At 37.8% G+C, this 16,928-nt stretch overlaps 1 protein-coding gene and 1 non-coding gene across 2 annotated transcripts; one reads left to right on the top strand and one right to left on the bottom strand.

Moving 5' to 3' along the window:
• Positions 1–748: 748 nt before the first annotated feature.
• LOC143849885 (putative NOT transcription complex subunit VIP2) lies at positions 749–15,363 on the top strand. The gene is made up of 14 exons (XM_077359171.1): positions 749–932; positions 5,978–6,124; positions 8,378–8,483; positions 8,570–8,748; positions 8,917–9,268; positions 10,069–10,269; positions 10,355–10,456; positions 12,395–12,483; positions 12,629–12,694; positions 12,804–13,238; positions 13,320–13,372; positions 13,473–13,514; positions 14,670–14,814; positions 14,899–15,363. Exons 2-14 carry the CDS (start codon positions 6,107–6,109, stop codon positions 14,956–14,958), a joined length of 1,848 nt encoding a protein of 615 aa, XP_077215286.1. The 5' UTR covers positions 749–932; positions 5,978–6,106; the 3' UTR covers positions 14,959–15,363.
• Positions 8,406–8,483, bottom strand: LOC143852106 (small nucleolar RNA snoR35). Its single transcript, XR_013236684.1, has one exon. It is a non-coding gene; the product is annotated as a small nucleolar RNA snoR35 (small nucleolar RNA).
• Positions 15,364–16,928: the final 1,565 nt, after the last annotated feature.

Here is a 16,928-nt window from a genome sequence, read left to right as displayed (position 1 = left end):
TTTGGGCCCCAAACTGACCATTTGATGGGTCGCAGCATAAATAGGTTGTGCTAAATAATCATTTCTATAGGGTGACCCCAACCATTAGACCATAGTTAGCAAAAACATCAATTTTTTTCCATAAAAAGATGTTTAACATTTTAATGATTTGCCATTTAAAACTTTTACACATCTTTTTTTCTTCTTCTCGGAACACGTTTTAAACTCGTTTAGTATTATTGAACACGTTTTTTTGGCTAACTTTCCAATTTTACCCGTACTATATTTTGTAAATTACAACATTTAAATGTATTTTTTGTGTGTGTTTCTTTTTATCTGACTAAGTTATTTTGAACCAAAACCGTTTTAAACTCGAAATTTTGCAGAAACACATTTTGCTAACTATGATCCCAACCGATCTATAAAGGTTTCCATAATATGCAGTTCTTCTTCCTAGCTAGCTTTGAAGGTGCTATGTCAAACATTCCACCCTTGATATTTGTTCCACCATATAAAAAGGGCGATGATAAATTCGCACCCCTTGTAGGATGATTCGCACCCCTGTTAACGTGAATTGCGGCAGACGTAAACACGCTTTTTGACATGTAAAAGTGGTGTGAATCATCCTACAGGAGGTGCGAATTTATCATTTCCCTATAAAATCTCTCCGTATCTGGATTTCCTGAGTTTTTATATGGCCCCACTGTCAAGTCCCGTGTGGTCTAACCTTCTCTCTAAACCCTTCCATATAAAAACCCTTCATAACCTGTTAAGATTTTGGTCATCTAAACTTCTATCTATAAGCCACGTACGCACGGACCACTTCCCTATTTGGCAATTCGAAACCCCTCCCTATTTGGCAATTCGAATCCTCTCTCTTATATATTCGTCTGTGTTCTTCCCCCCTCTCTCTCTCTCTCTCTCTCTCTACTGTATCTCCATTGTTCATCGGAGTACGTCTGTTCTTCCTCTCTTCTCGTTCTTTTTTTGCTTGATTAATTTCGTTATTTTCTTTCTTTCATTAATGTTAATGTTGTTCTGGGGGTTTACATGAACCATTTTTTTATGTATGTGCTGTTTTATGGTTCTGTTGCCCTAGTCTCCACTTTTTTACATGATCTGGAAATGATTTTTGTTATGATGATTTAGGCTTGGTCATTTTTTTTCTTACTTTGTTCTTGATCATTGGAGTTTTGATTCCTTCAACTCAGTTGGGAACTTTTCAGCTTACTTTATTTTTGTAATTAGGGTTTGGTTGTTTCACATGATGGTATCAGAGCCAAAGGTTCTGAGTTCAAACCTCAAGGATAGCAAAAATCCACATGCAATGGCCAAACCCAAAAGAGGGGCCACATGTGCCACGCGGAGGCCAACTCCAGAAAGAGGGGCTACCCGTGAGGGGGAGTGCTAAAGTATAAAAGATTAAATAATGCTGTCTCCATCAGCTTAAGCTTTTGGAGTAACTGGTAGTTTCACATAGTGTTCGCCGGGCATTGTTATACCCTGACAGATTTTCTGTCAATCGCATGATTCTTTTTTTGTGACTTTCTGCTTTGGATTAAAGACTCTTCTTGGGTTGCGGAAAAATTCTGAAATTTGCAATGAGAGGCATCCAAAATCACCTACTGTTTTTTCAAGTCTTAGAGATCGTTTTGCCTTAAAGTGCAAATAAAGAACAGAATACTGTCCTAAGAAGAGGAAAAGGAAGAAGAAGATGAGGAAGAATAAGAAAAAAGAAAGAAGAGAAAGAAGAAAAAATAAGAGGAAGAGGATGAGGAAGCGGAAGATGAAGAAAATGAAGGAAAAAGAAGAACTGGCGCCGGAAAAGTGGAAAAGAAGATGAAGAATGTTACGAACCTTAATCGGGTGGAATTTTTTGTTGACACACGTGTGTCCACGCTTGTCGACACTCATTTAGAGACTTTTAAATATATTGCTAGGAGTGTTAGAGTTAATGTGAATGTGTAGATACACATTTGTGTAATAATCAATAATGTATGTCTGTACGCATCACTGTTTCTAGATTTTTAGATGTTGCCATGTTGGACAACTCATATCCTTATCGAAACTCAGCACACGAATCTATATAGACAAATTATGATTATATATCCTTTCTATTTTAGCCGTGTCCCCATTTCTAAATTTTGGGGGTTTGCTGTGTCCGACACTCTGTGTCAGCGACACGCGACACTCATGTCTGTGTCCACAAATCATAGGTTCAAAGACGCACTTTTGGGATAAAATTCTCCATTCAATAATCCTATTTCAATTACAATCAAGCGAGATATCGTGGACTCTGTAGCTACTAATAAAATAGGAAACAATCCCACCAAATGGACTTCCTAAATAAGAGTACTTCTAATTAAGAGCAACAATCAATCCTAATAGCAACCTACTAACTTTATTCTCCTAATTAATAGCAGCAACTTACTACCTTTATTTTCTTAATTAATAGAATCAATCAACCAAAGCAGCAACCTTCTAAATTTATCATGCCCAACACGCTTTTCCCATCTTAGGCCTTAATTGGCATCTTTTTGTGCACGTAACATACCACCCGCCTTGAAATACATCTTGTCCTCAAGTTTGGAGATTAAGCGATGATTGTTTGAGGAGATGATCTCGTGCAAGACTTTCCAAAATTCTTCTCTCTTTTTCTTTTTATTTTGTCTTCTCATTCCTCTTCACTTCGTCTCGTGATTAGTCACCATCCCGTATGTCTTCATCAAGCGTTGAGACAACTCTATTTTCAAACCAATCTCATTGTATCTTTCATCAAAGCTCCATCAAGGGTTGAGACAACTCCATTTTCAAACCGATCTCATCGTATCATTCATCAAAGCTCCTTCATTGTGTTTTTTTGGAATGACTGGCATGTTGATGCACGGATGGTTGTGGGTGAAGATCATCCCGATGGCATTGACTAATTTGAATAAAACAACACAATTTTCGGTCACAACCGTTTCAGGCTCGACAACATTTATAATCAACGACGACTTTCTTTTGTGGCTTCTTTACTTTTTCTTCTATTTGCTTTCTATCTCTCGTCTTCTTTTCTCCCTTTTTCTATTTCGTCTTTTCTTTTTCACTGTGCAAACCTTCTCGGCGGTGCTTTTGTTGAACTCTTCCATTAGCTTCTGCAGACATGGAGGTTTTTCTAATTTCACGCCAAGTGATAGTGACATCTTATTAAACTTGGCATTCATAGAAACTAGATGCCTTTTGATCTCTTTCATAGTCTCATCCCATTGATCCATTATTACTTCGATCTACTTCTATGCGAAGTCGGATCGTGCCGCTCTGATACCAAATGTTACGAACCCGAATCGGTTCGCAACGTGATTGATCTTCTTAGAGGGAAGATCAGCCTCTTGACCCACTTCGAGGGAAGGTTCGGTCCTCCTCCGTGTTCAAAGACACAATTTTAGGATAATATTCTTCATTCAACAGTCCTATTCCAATTACAATCAAGTAATATATAGTGGACTCCCTAGCTACCAACAAAATAGGAAACAATCCTACCAAATAGACTTCCTAAACAAGTGCACTTCTAATTAATAGCAACAATCAATCCTAATAGCAACCTACTAACTTTATTCTCTTAATTAATATCAACAACTTACTAACTTTATTTTCCTAATTAATAGCAGCAATCAACCAAAGCAACAACCTTCTAAACTTGTCATGCCCAACACGCTTTTCCATCTCAGGCCTTAATTGGCATCTTTTGGTGTCCGTAAATGTTACGAACCTGAATCGGTTTGCAACGTGGTTGATCTTTGTAGAGGATCAGCCTCTTGACTCACTTCGAGGGAAGGGTCGGTCCTCCTCTGTGTTCAAAGACACAATTTTGGGATAAAATTCTTCATTCAATAATCCTATTCCAATTACAATAAAGTAATATATAGTTAAGTAATATACAGTGGACTCTCTAACTACCAATAAAATAGGAAACAATCCTACCAAATAGACTTCATAAATAAGAGCACTTCTAATTAATAGCAACCTACTAACTTTATTCTCCTAATTAATAAGGGTAACTTACTGCCTTTATTTTCCTAATTAATGGCGTCAATCAACCAAAGCAGCAACCATCTAAACTTATGATGCCCAACACGCCTTTCCCATCTTAGGCCTTAATTGGCATCTTTCTGTGCACATAACAAACAAGAATCATAACAAAGAAGAAGGTAAAAAAGAAGAATTGATGCCGGAAAAAATGGAAAAGAAGAGAAAGAAGAACAAAGAAGACGACACTGGAAAAAATGGAAGGTGCCAGAAAAAATGGAAGAAGCCAGAAAAATGAAAAAGAAGAGGAAGAAGGAAAAAGAATATTCAACGCTGGAAAAAAAATGTAAGATGCCTAAAATCGACCGAACTCGGGGTCATCACTGTCTTACTTGTGGTCATCACTCATCTCAAATTGACCCCGATCCAGACCGAGATGACCTCGAGTCGACCAAGATGAACCTGAGTCAGACCAAGATCCAGACCGAGATGAGCGATGACCCCGAGTCAGATGGGATGACCCTGAGTCGACCAAGATGACTCCGAGTCAGACCAAGATGACCCAGAGTTGATTCTTTTTTTCCCATTCTTCTTCTTCCTTTTCTTTTCCATTTTTTTCGGCACCTTCCAATTTTTCCGGCATCGATTCATATTTTCCCCCCTTCTTCCCCTGCTTTTTCTTTTTTCCGGCGTCTTCCATTTTTTTCGGCTCCGATTCTTCTTTTTCCTTCTTATTATTCTCTTTCATTTTTCCGGCGCCTTTCATTTTTTTTGGCGTCGATTCTTCTTTTCCACCTTCTTCTTCCTCTTCTTTTCTATCTTTTTCCGACGTCGATTCTTCTTTTTCCTTCCTCATCCTCATTTCTTCCTCTTCCTCTTCCTCCTCTTCTCAGGAGTTGCAGAGATGAAAAATTAGAAAAATTCGAGAAGGAGAAGAAGTTGACGGTATTCTGTGCTTTATTTTCACTCGAGGGCAAAGAGGTGTTTTGGACTTGAAAGAAAGGGTATGACGCCACTTTCAATCAGGTTGATTTTGGGTGCCTCTCATTGCAAATATCAGAATTTTTACGCTACTCAAGAGTTCTTAATCCTTCTGCTTTCTCTTTGTTGATAGTTAGGGTTTTCACTGATTCATTAAGGTCTTTTTTGTTTAGCTTATCTAGATACTTAGCTTAGGTCTAGAACTCTGGATTTCATGTGTTGGAAATGTTATTAACTATTGGGGTTTTTTCTGTTAGTCTATTATGCATTTCTTACTCCTTTCTATTTTATTGGAAGAATAAATTCAATTCTTTGTTTTTATTCATTGTACTTATTATACTGCAATTAATATTTGTATTAACTCTTCACATTAAAACGGGACTTTTAGATGTTAGAACGTAAAATCTATCAAGACCTGCTATCAACGTTATGCAGGCATGCTAGGCAATTAGAAGCATTATCTTCCATCCTTCCATTGGTGAAATAATCCTTTTTCTTATCATTCGCTAGCAATTGAGAAATTCCTTATGACCATGAAAACTACTTCAATATGCCCTTAAATAGAAAACATAGGCCATAATTTCAGCGCAATAACTTTACGCCCTTCAAAGGGAACCCAAACATAGCTCTAGGAGAACCAAGCTTGAAACCAAAAATGGAATTCTCCAAATTTTGGATAGAGGCGAGGATGATGAGCTCGGAGCAAGAGACGACGTACACGACTCTCACAGGGCAAGTCATATTGACCATTTTATTTTGATTATATTGAAAATTTCTATCGATATATTCAGTGATTTTTTATGCCAATCTGAATAAATATGATTCTTTATTGGCTGCATTTTCTCTCCCTTCCTCCCTCTCTCTCTCTCTCTCTCTCTCTCTCTCTCTCTCTCTCTCTCTCTTATGATTGCATTTTTTTTTTGTGGAAATGAGCAAGTGGAGAGATTTTGTCTCTTGTGTAATGGTTTTTTTTGGGCATTTTTCTTCTTACCATTTGTCATGTTTTCAGATTACATCCCAGGGTCAGCATAAAACGGAACTTCCAAAACCGGGACATCTTTCAAGCTACAATCCAGACAAATAAAACCTTTTTCCTGGCCAAGAACAGAGTGTCCTGCTAATTCTTTTGACCAGTACAATGTCCGGGTTTCTTAATGTATGTCTTCTTCTTTGGATCCTCCTTATGTTATAAACTGTCAGAATAGTTTACACATTTACAAGGGTTTCTTTAATTTAGACTGAGTAGCGTTCTCCAGAGTCATGAATTTTAACCACAGTTGGTTTGGATTAACTAGTGGATGTATCATGTATTTTGAATATGTTTGTTAATTCACCCACATATGTGCAACATTTGAAACATCATGTTATCTTCATTGTTGGATGCTATTGTCATGTTATCCAGCCTTAATATCCATTTTGAGGAATAAATAGAATTGACCATTCAAATATATCGAGTATCATTACATAGGTTGTGACACCTTCATCTCCCTTTATTGAGGGACTAGGTACAAAGACTTCAAATACTACATGGCACATAGTGAACTTGTATTTTCTATGGTACATAAGTCGGTTTAGGCAAATCAAAACTTGAAAACAATGGGAATAGTGCCTATGACTTGTGTCACAAATAGGGGCACCCTCCACCACTTGAACACCAAGGGTATTAGCACACTTGTAATTATATATGCATTGCTTAGTCATTTGTGTGCCCGTGTATAAATACAATGTACACTTAATTTACTTAATCACTACATGAATGCAACCATCATTCAATTTTGGTAGAATGCCATTTATTTTGAAAGCTTGCCATGGAACTAATTTTCTAGTATGATGCCAATGTAGACTGAAAATGTGAACATGACTCCCCATTTCTTGGAATACATAACGTCAACATGCGTCTGGGTATCTCATTTGACATGTTGATACCACCCTTCTTTGATCGTTTGAGTCATCTAAAGGTCAAGCGTTTGAACATGGAGACTGCAGAGCTAGAAAATTGTTTCCATCGCTGGTCCACCTTGGTCAATGCTACTTTTTGCAATTTACTTCATATATAAACTAATGCCCAGTCTTGTTGATGAATTAGAAAAGACCAAGAAGAAAAAAGTTGCATCTTTAAGCTAATAAATGGTTTGTTATCTAAAAGTGAAGGTTATGATGATGATCTGGACATCAATGTTTGTGAAAGGAGTCAAGGGAATGTGGAGTGTTCCTTTTCCTATATCTATAGAAAAGGAAACCCTTCCTCAGATTATTTGGCAAATATTGGTGTATCCTGCACAGAGTTGATTATTTGGCATGAGATGCCTAGCTTGTAATCCTTTTTCTTTTTGCTTTTTTCTCTTGTATTTTGAAGCCCTATATGGCTTGCTGTTTTTATAGAAAATCCCACTTCTTCGAAAAATGAGGCAAGGGAATAAAAAGATAAATCTAAAAGCGACATTATTTAAAATTTGACTTTGGTTTCCGTAGCGAAGGAAAGAGGATCATGTGGGGCAGGGATGGATGGTATGCCTGTTATTGTTTGAATGATTTATTTAGGACATGTATATGCCGGTTATACTTTTACAACTTTTGTTTAAATGATTTTTTAGGATCTATACTCGAAGATGTCCTCTGTTATCAACTTTTACTCTCCTTTAAGTATTTCTTCTTGAAGCATGCCATACTGGGCATTTTTTCAGTTGGTTCATGTTATATGTGGTTTTAATTAATCATTTAGGACTTCTTTAGCTCATTAAGGTATGTGGTTATTATGGTTGACACTACCATTCTTGCTTCTAAACCCTATGAAAGTGTGATGCTTAGGCATCTACTTTCTGTTTAGTGAAGCAAGAGCATCTTTCAAGAACAATTCTAGAAGGGCTTTGGTTTGCCTGAAAATTTTAGGGATTTGATTATATTTTTGGTTTATAGGTAATTATAATAATTGTAATGAATGGTATTTTCTCTAAAAAATAAAAAAAAATTGTTATGATTTTAGGATGACTGGTGGAAAGCTGAATTTTCACTTCGGTTTTGATGCTAAAGCCTTATGTCTTGTGGTGGTGCTACACTGCTACTTTGCTTGTAATTTCTTGTTAACTTAATCTTGCCTTGATTTTCAGTTAACCCATAATTTTTTATTTCAAGACTTTCCTTTCTAATTAGTTACAAAAAATTTTGCTGGATTTTCTTGGATTTAGCTTCTAGTTTGTCTTTTTGTTTTTGCTGGAACTTTCTTCTTCTGAACCTTCTGGTATTAAATAGATGCTCTCAACAAATATCAAGGGTGGCACCTTGATTACGAGCATGTACGCCGGGTCACCCTATAAAAACTCATTTATACTGATTCTCTCCTCCAAAATTTGACGCTATATGGTGCAAGGATTTTATATTCATGTAAAATGTATGGAACTTTTTCTTGCAGTCAAACCTTACTGGATCAACTTCAGATGTCCCAAACTCTGCGGGCCAGACGTTTGCAACTTCATTTTCTGCTCAATCTGGAAGTGTCCCCGTTTTCCACCACTCCGGTGAGGATGCTATATTTGACTTTCCAATTTATCTTTATAATTAGTTTATGGAAATATTATGTAATTGCAAAATTTCTTTTTGGTAGGAGCCGTACAAGGGCCGCATAACATTCATGGGAGCTTCAATTTTTCAAACATGCAAGGCTCACTTACTTCGCGAAGCGCAGCAATGGCTGGTGTCCCTTCAAATGGTCTTCAACAATATGCGGGAAGCCTTTCTAGTGGACGATTTGCTTCTAACAATCTTCCTGTTGTCCTTTCTCAGGTATTCTTTTTGGATTTTTTCTTTCTGTATGGAACATAACCTATTTTTCAATGATGCGGCATACAATAAATCATTTTTTCAGTAATGTTTCTTTTGTTTTTTTATATTTTAGTTATTTTTTCAGTTGGAGTTTCTGGTTTTATGCACATATTTTCTTCGGAAATGCAGATTTCTCATGGGAGCTCACATGGACATTCAGGGATCACAAATAGAGGAGGTATAAGTGTCGTAGGAGGCCCTGCATTCAGTGGTAGCATGAATGGATCCATTCAAGGGATTCCCCGAACCTCTGCTATAGTTGGTAATCGGAATGCTATTCCTGGATTGGGAGTATCTCCAATTCTGGGAAATGCAGGTCCTTGGATTACAAGCTCAATGGGAGACATTATTGGTGGGGGCAACATTGGACGGAGCTTAAGCTCTGTTGGAACTTCACGCATAAATTTAACTGTTAACAATGGCTCAGGAAATCTCAGTGTACAAGGACCTAGTAGACTAATGAGTGGCGCACCTCAACAAGGTAACAACTTAAATCTCGTGATGGAAGGTGGGATGGAGATTGAGTCAATGGAATCATCATGTTCGAGAGCGATGGGAGGGGGTGTTGGGATGGGGAAGGAGAACACCTAGAAATAGAAAATATTGTGTTTTATATCATTTTTTTGGCACTTTTAGTTTCTGCATAAACTGAAACATGTATCATGAATCATTTAGATATTTCTATAGTATTTTACAATCAGAAGGTTTTGTCACCTGATTATTGGGTCATGTAGACAGAGATTTGCATGGAAATAAGAAGTTGATAAACAACAATGAAGAAGGTGATAACTAGATAATTTCTAACCCATTTTGGACTTCTTTGAATCAACTACTTTAGTGTCACCTGGGATTTTATTTACCCAACTAGAATTCCTTATTTTGCATATGGGAGTTGCTAGGGACCATTGCAAAAGTCATTTTGCGGATCAGCTGTTGCATTAGAGAGCTGCCACCTCAGATGATAAGACAAAATCTGTTGAAAAGTGAGCCTATGTGGCTGCTCTCTCGTGCAACAACTGGTCGGCGCCTAGCAAATCCCTTTGCGTATTTGATGCTTTGATGCCAATTATGTGTCTGCAAATCACTCCTCTTTATTAAATTATCTTTTTCTCTTTAAACAACTAATGTTTGCTGGGGCCTTCTAATCCTTTTCTAGTTATGCTTATCGGCTACTATATTGGATGTATGGATTATGAATTTATTGATATGGACTGTGTGAGCTGATTTCATACTTGTGCTGTATTTATCTGATATGAACACCCGATGCACTGAGTTTTGCAGCACCTTCTATGCTAGGAAATTCTTATTTAACTTCTGGAGGTCCATTTTCTCAAAGCCAAGTTCAAGCAGGGAATAATCTACTAAGCTCCATTGGAATTTTAAATGATGTGTACTCTAATGATAATTCTCCTTTTGACATGACTGATTTCCCTCAGTTGACCGGGCATCCAAATTCTGCTGGAGGGCCCCAGGGACAATTAGGTAGGTAATTGTCAATTTTAGTTAATATTTTTTCTTTCAGTGCTTACTCTTGCAATGGTATAACAGTTGGCATACTATTCCACAGATTCTCTACGAAAGCAAGGTGTGAATCTTAGTTCTATTGTCCAACCAAGTCAAGACGTCAATTTCCAGAATGAAGATTTTCCAGCTTTACCTGGATTCAAAGGTGCTTCAGTTATTCTTTTGATTAAGACTGTATGATCTGTTTTTTTAATGATAAGACTATGATCTGTTGCAGTCCTCATAGACAAATTGTGCTATGGTTATTGCCAAATTATTTCTTCTTTCATTCTTCTTGTCATGGTTGGGCAATTAACTTGTATATAAGGGTTTTTATCATTCGAAAAATAAATAAATACGGATTCTTTCGAATGTTGAACTGGCAATAGCTCAGTAGTTTTTGAGACTATCGAGTGTTTTTGTAACCAGTTGCTGTTTAGGACCTAGTCCAAATTCAAATTACTAGTCGGAACTAATAATATCATGTTTGAGATACATTTTGTTGATAGTTATGTGATGTACTGTTAAATATACAAAAATATGTGGTCTGATGTGGCCTGACACATGATGATATGCCACTTGCGTATTGGACGTCTCCCGGGCATCAAAAAATTTTGATGATTGGGATTTAAAACCCCCGCCTTTTGACTTTTTTATTTCATTTCAAAGCTTGGGGAAGGTTTTATTTTAGGTACCCTGATGAGGATCAATCTTTACAAAAAAGAAAGGGGCCCATTAGGATTGCACTCAATAAATAATTTTTCTTTGACTTCATTTCCAAGTACATGCAAGAAAGGAATATCGATTCGATTTGATGCCTTCAGTAAACATTTCGTCAACATTTATTAACAAGACCTTTCGTCATCTTTGACAGACCTTACCTCTTTTTAGGCATGTCCCACTCCTATCAATAGAGGTAATAAACCTCTTCGCTGCCATACTATACTAAGCCTCAGGCAAGGAAGGAAGGCCATACTATAAGGACTGGCCGTATCACAAAGATACTTAAGGCAATAAAGAGTATGCATCACAAAGATACTGGATTGAGTGGGCGAGTTCTTTTCCACCATGAGAGATTGAGAGGTGATCCCTTCGAGGGTTACAAGCCTTCCCTTATATATGATTAGGGTTTCTTTAACTCCTAGTTAGCGTAGGACTCCTAATTCCTAGTAGGGGTGACACTATAAATATTAAGTCCAAAAAATGAACATTAAAATATGGGCTGATTATGGGCAGACCGATAATCTACGTTACAAGTACATCAAAATTGCCTCTCGGGGCTACTACAAAATACAATCACTGAAATGCTGTTTACTATCAAAAAGTCTATGAGTAGTAAAGTACATCTTTGACCGCAATTTTGAAGGGCTTCCTAAGTTCGAATGCTTCTCCGGTGACCCCCAGCGCCATCTTTCAGGAAAAGGCCACTAGCACCTCTTGATGTTTGTCATAGTGCTATGTGATATCTTTCCAACGATGCTAGCATCATCTCTATTAAATAACATATGAGGGAGATATGCTTGTTTAAAGATTCACACATCATATGAGTCTTCCACAGATGTTCTGTTTCAACTCAAACCATGCCACAATCCACCTGGATCATAGAAATAGGGTACTCCAGCATTTTGCTCCTTCTAGATGCTTTTCTAGGTTGAGCAGAAAATGATATGCCCCAAGCGTCTTTACCTTCTTGTTCTTGATTGGCTAACACCATATTTTTCATAGAAGACGCATAGAAAAACTTAAATAACTAAAATCACTAAATGTTGTGTCCCTATTCTTTGTAGAATCAACATTGAAACACCTTACACCACTGTCCACCTTCTCAATACACGTTTGTTTGTAGGGAGGGGTGGATGTCTTTCAACATTAGGTGCTGATGTCTACTAGTGACCTGTCATAGTAGGTGCTCTAGTGCTCACTAGTAGATTTATTTATCTTGTTTTTTCGAATGGTTTGGTAAATTTATTTATCTTATATTTATTTTTTACTAAAATTTAGGCTTCTTAGAAGTCTTGAAAGGCTTGTCTTTCTGGTGGTATTGGAATTGTTACAATTGTTTTATGCTGCGGCAGCAACAATCTTGCGTTTAATTTGTGTGCAGGTGGTAATTCTGATTTTGCAATGGATATGCATCAGAAAGAACAATTTCATGGCAATGCTGGCTCTATGATGCAATCCCACCACTTCCCTGTGAGTCCTTGCTTACCTGTGGAAGAATAGGGAACCTGATCCATTTTTTCCATAATATCCTTCAGTGCCTTAGCTTTGAGCTGCCTTCTTTTCATGCCATAATGTGGTCTCTTAGCATTTTTTTAACGCACACATTGGCGTACAGATGGGAAGATCAGCTGGGTTTAGCTTAGGGGATACTTATCCATCTCATGGAGCCTATCACTTACAGGTATGGTTGTTGACTTCCATTGATTGATCTTTTTCTGAGGAGATATGGTATTTTGTTGTGAACTGTGAAACTATAGGACATTTCATCTCAACATTTTTTACCCTCTTAGGCTCAAAGCAGTGGACCACCTAGCATTGGAATGAGACCATTAAATTCTCCAAATTCAGTTTCTGGTATGGGATCATACGACCATCTTATTCCACAGTATCAACATCACCAAAATCAACCCCAATTTCGACTGCAACAGATGTCGGCTGTAACCAAGTCATATAGAGAGCCGAGTCTGAAATCAATTCAGGGGAGCCAAACTTCTCCTGATCGATTTGGCTTGCTGGGTTTGTTAAATGTTATAGGGGGGACAAACAACCCTGATGCAACAACTCTTGCTTTGGGAATTGATCTCACAACGTTGGGATTAAATTTAAACTCAACCGATAACCTTCATAAGACATTTGGGTCTCCTTGGTCTGATAAGCCTTCTAAGGGAGAGCCTGAGTTTATTTTGCCGAAATGTTATTACGCTAACCAGCCACCTCCGCTGCATGTGAGCTTCTCTGATTCCTAAAACCAATGGTTTGAGTTCTTCAGCCATATTTATGATCCTAACTCTTACATTATGTTGCAGCCAGGTTATTTCTCAAAGTTCCGGCTAGATACACTGTTTTATATCTTTTACAGGTGCATTCCTTTGCTCGTCTTGTTTTCTTGAATTTTTGCATTGCTTGTTTTCCATTACTTTTTTTAATCTGTCATCTTTTTTTTTTTGCTTTGCCTGCAGCATGCCAAAAGATGAGGCTCAGTTGTATGCTGCTAATGAACTGTATGCTCTCTCTCTCTCTCTCTCTCTCTCTATATATATATATATATATATATATATATATATATATATATATATATATATGAGAAAACTGTTGGTGTGCTTAAGCTCATCATTTTTTTGGTGCGCTTAAGTTGTTATAACGCCTCCCATTCGTTTAAATGTTTGGGTCCCGCTAGGTCCCACTTAAGCGCAGCAATGGGAGGCGTTATAACAACTTAAGCGCACCAAAAAAATGGTGCGCTTAAGCTCACCAACAGTTTTCTCATATATATATATATATATATATATATATATATATATATATATATATATATATATATATAAGGAAAAGGATTGTACGCTCGAGTGTACCAACCTTATGGTAGGCTCGAGTGCCCAATCACATGTGGGCCCACATTTTTAGGATGATCCAAAGCATTCATTTGAAAGGCCCTTATATAGATGGGGTGTGTACCAAAAATCAGCTCCATAGGATCATCCTAACCCATCCATTTGTGGAGGTCAAAATGGACAGACACTGTTTGTCCACAAATCTGCCCATTTTTGCCCTCCACTTTGGACGGGTTAGGATGATTCAATGGAGCTGATTTTTGGCACACACTCTATCTATGATAGGGCCTTGCAAATGAATGCTTTGGATCACCACAAAAAAATGTGGGACCCATGTGATTGGGCACTCGAGCGTACCATAAGGTTGGTACGCTCGAGCTTACAATCCTTTTCCTCTATATATATATATATATATATGCTAATGAACTTTGTATGTGTGCGTACGCGCACACATGCGGTTTTACAATGATTCCTGTATGATGGTGGTCGTAGTTTATTATTGTAGAGAAGTAAAGAAAAAATCCTATGATTTACAATCCAGTTTTATGATTCATATCCAACCAGTCAATTTTCATATCGTTTCTAGTAAGAATTATTGCCACTGTAGCTGAACTTCATGATGTTTCACTGTTCTCAAGGTTGTACTTATTGGGCAGTGTGCTTTGTTTGCTGGAAAACCTAGGACAACTTTTCTTGTCTTATGCACTATTTGTGTGCCGGAATATCTTTTTCCTGCATTAACCGTTTTTTACTATATTGCAGTCATGTATTGAAACTAAGCCCAGAGTCCATTTTATTAAGAGACGATTTATGTACATTTTGCAGGCACCAGAGGGGATGGTTCTACCATCGAGAGTTCCGGTTATGGTTCATAAGAGTCCAAAACATGGAGCCTCTTGTCAAGACGAATACATTCGAGAGGGGATCTTACCATTGCTTCGATCCAAACACATGGAAAACAGTTCGCATGGTTTGCTTTTAACACCCCCCATTCTTTCTGCACATATTTTGCACTTTGTTCAATATTTGAAGGACTTCAAACTGTGGATTGTAGGATAATTTCGTCGTCCAGTACGAGATGTTGGAGAAGAGACCATCTCTCCCACACCATTAGTGAAGTTCTGCACTTCTGCCATTCATTTTCAACCTAAACAACGGGTGTAAGGCTTATTTCTCCGTCAGCTGTCAATTGCCAGAATTCCTTTGCATTTTGCCGTGGGTAATCTTTTTCCTTACCAACTGTGAGTAGCAGTAGATTTTCCGGCAGACGGTGGTGTAAATTCCTCCCGTCCTCCTTCCATTCATTTCTTTCATTATATTTGGCAGAAACCTCACTCCATATGTTTCTAAAATCTTCAAAAGATGCCTACATGTAGGCTACATGTTTGGTAATAATAATATTTGACATTTTCATTCGATCGACATTCATAAGTATTAAAGAGGTGGATTATGAGTTTGAGAAGACATGATGCCCATTCTTCTGAAGAGTCCATTTATATAATAATGTGATTTTGTTGAAGAGTTTTGAATTTTGTGATGAAGTAACTGTTTTTAGTTGCTGTTCGTATTAAATATTTAGGGTGGTACCTCCACCATACAGTTGTAAGGCCTTACACCGTATGGTTGGAATCCTCTGTTTCGGTGGCAAATCATGTTTTAGGTGGGAGACTTTTTTGGGTCTGTTCTCAATGGGGATAGCAAGCCAGGGTTTATTTTATCCTTGGATAGGCTTGCTTTCTTCCACCTATATTAAAAAAAAGAAAAAAACAGTCCATAGGATATACTATACAGGCAAGGCAGCCAATCCGAGAGGTTTACCCAAGCAGGTATTCAATTCCAGGAATAACTTATCCAAGGTTTTCCATCCTCATGGATAACAGCCATACTCTGGATGGGAGAATGGGCTACAAGTCAGTTGATTGTGGAGATCCTAACCCTAAGAGTAGTAAACTCACAGGCTAAAAGACAATTTACTAATAATTGTTATATTAGTAAATAAATATTACTATTATAACGCAGTGGGAGATGGGTAAAAGTCAATTTAAGAAATAATTTTTATACTAGCAAATAATTTAGTTAATGACTTCCAAGGATGTCTTAAGGTCTCATTTGCAATATAATAACTAATAAGGATATCTTACATGTAAAAGTTATGCGCCCTCTTTTCTTCCCTGGGCCAGCCCCCTCTAGTGTATTTATGACCACCATTTTACACAGGTGGGTAAAATTATGGTCCTATGGAAGCAACGGTGGGCCCATTACATGAATACTCCGGATAACTGCTATCCACGATTCCACGAACAAACAAAAGAGGGGAAGTATCAAACAATGTGTAAACTGTTTAGAAAGAAGCTTCTTTGAAATAAAGAGTTCTACAGCTTGTAGTTTACTGTAGGAATTGCATGCAGATAAAAAGGGTCTCGTAGTCGTAGTCGTAGCCATGCATTCAAACCATTTTCTGCACACGCACAACCATTAAAGATGAAACCCATTATTCCTCTCTCAGAGATACAAACCTTTTGCCTACACACAGAAAACTGATATATTCCCCCCTTTTCTCCCCCTGTCACCCCCCCCCCCCCCCCCCCCCCTCTCTAGTGTAGTGTATCTATTCATGAATTCTGGTGTAATATATACATAAATGAAACAACAACAATTGAGAGAATCTCAACGTTTTCTGGTTTTTGAAGCAGTGATGAAACCCACTTTGAAAGCGGTTTTGCTCCTGATTTTGCTTAGTCTTGCTAAGGCAGAAGGCAGACAAAGCCATCGTGAAGAGAAAAAAGAAGCAATGGAGCAAGAAGAGGAGAAGAGAAACAATAAGAGGGAATCTTGTGATTCTCTTTTTCACTACCTATTTGGAAACTGTGGCAAGTGGCTTTTCCCTCGCAATAAACCCTCTCCACCCCCGACATCTCCTTCACCTCGGCATTGCCCGCACCACCCTCCTCCACCAAGAAGAGTTGTTCTTCCACCACCATTTTCCTCTACTCCGCCACCTTTATTATCGCCGCCAGTTCTTGCTTCTCCACCACCACCACCACTAGTTCCAATCCCATCTCCATCACCAGCACCAGTTCCATC

Source organism: Tasmannia lanceolata, unplaced genomic scaffold (assembly GCF_043159265.1).
Source record: "Tasmannia lanceolata isolate RefF3 unplaced genomic scaffold, GAP_Taslan_0.1 ptg000018l, whole genome shotgun sequence".
NCBI lineage: Eukaryota > Viridiplantae > Streptophyta > Magnoliopsida > Canellales > Winteraceae > Tasmannia > Tasmannia lanceolata.
The sequence above is the reverse complement of the archived record's forward strand: the minus strand, read 5'-3'. Positions and strand labels throughout refer to the sequence as shown.

Coding starts and splice junctions, on each gene's coding strand:
- LOC143849885 (XM_077359171.1), top strand. Junction 9,269..10,068: donor GAGTGGCGCACCTCAACAAG/GTAACAACTTAA, acceptor TGAGTTTTGCAG/CACCTTCTATGCTAGGAAAT. Junction 13,515..14,669: donor TTGTATGCTGCTAATGAACT/GTATGCTCTCTC, acceptor TACATTTTGCAG/GCACCAGAGGGGATGGTTCT.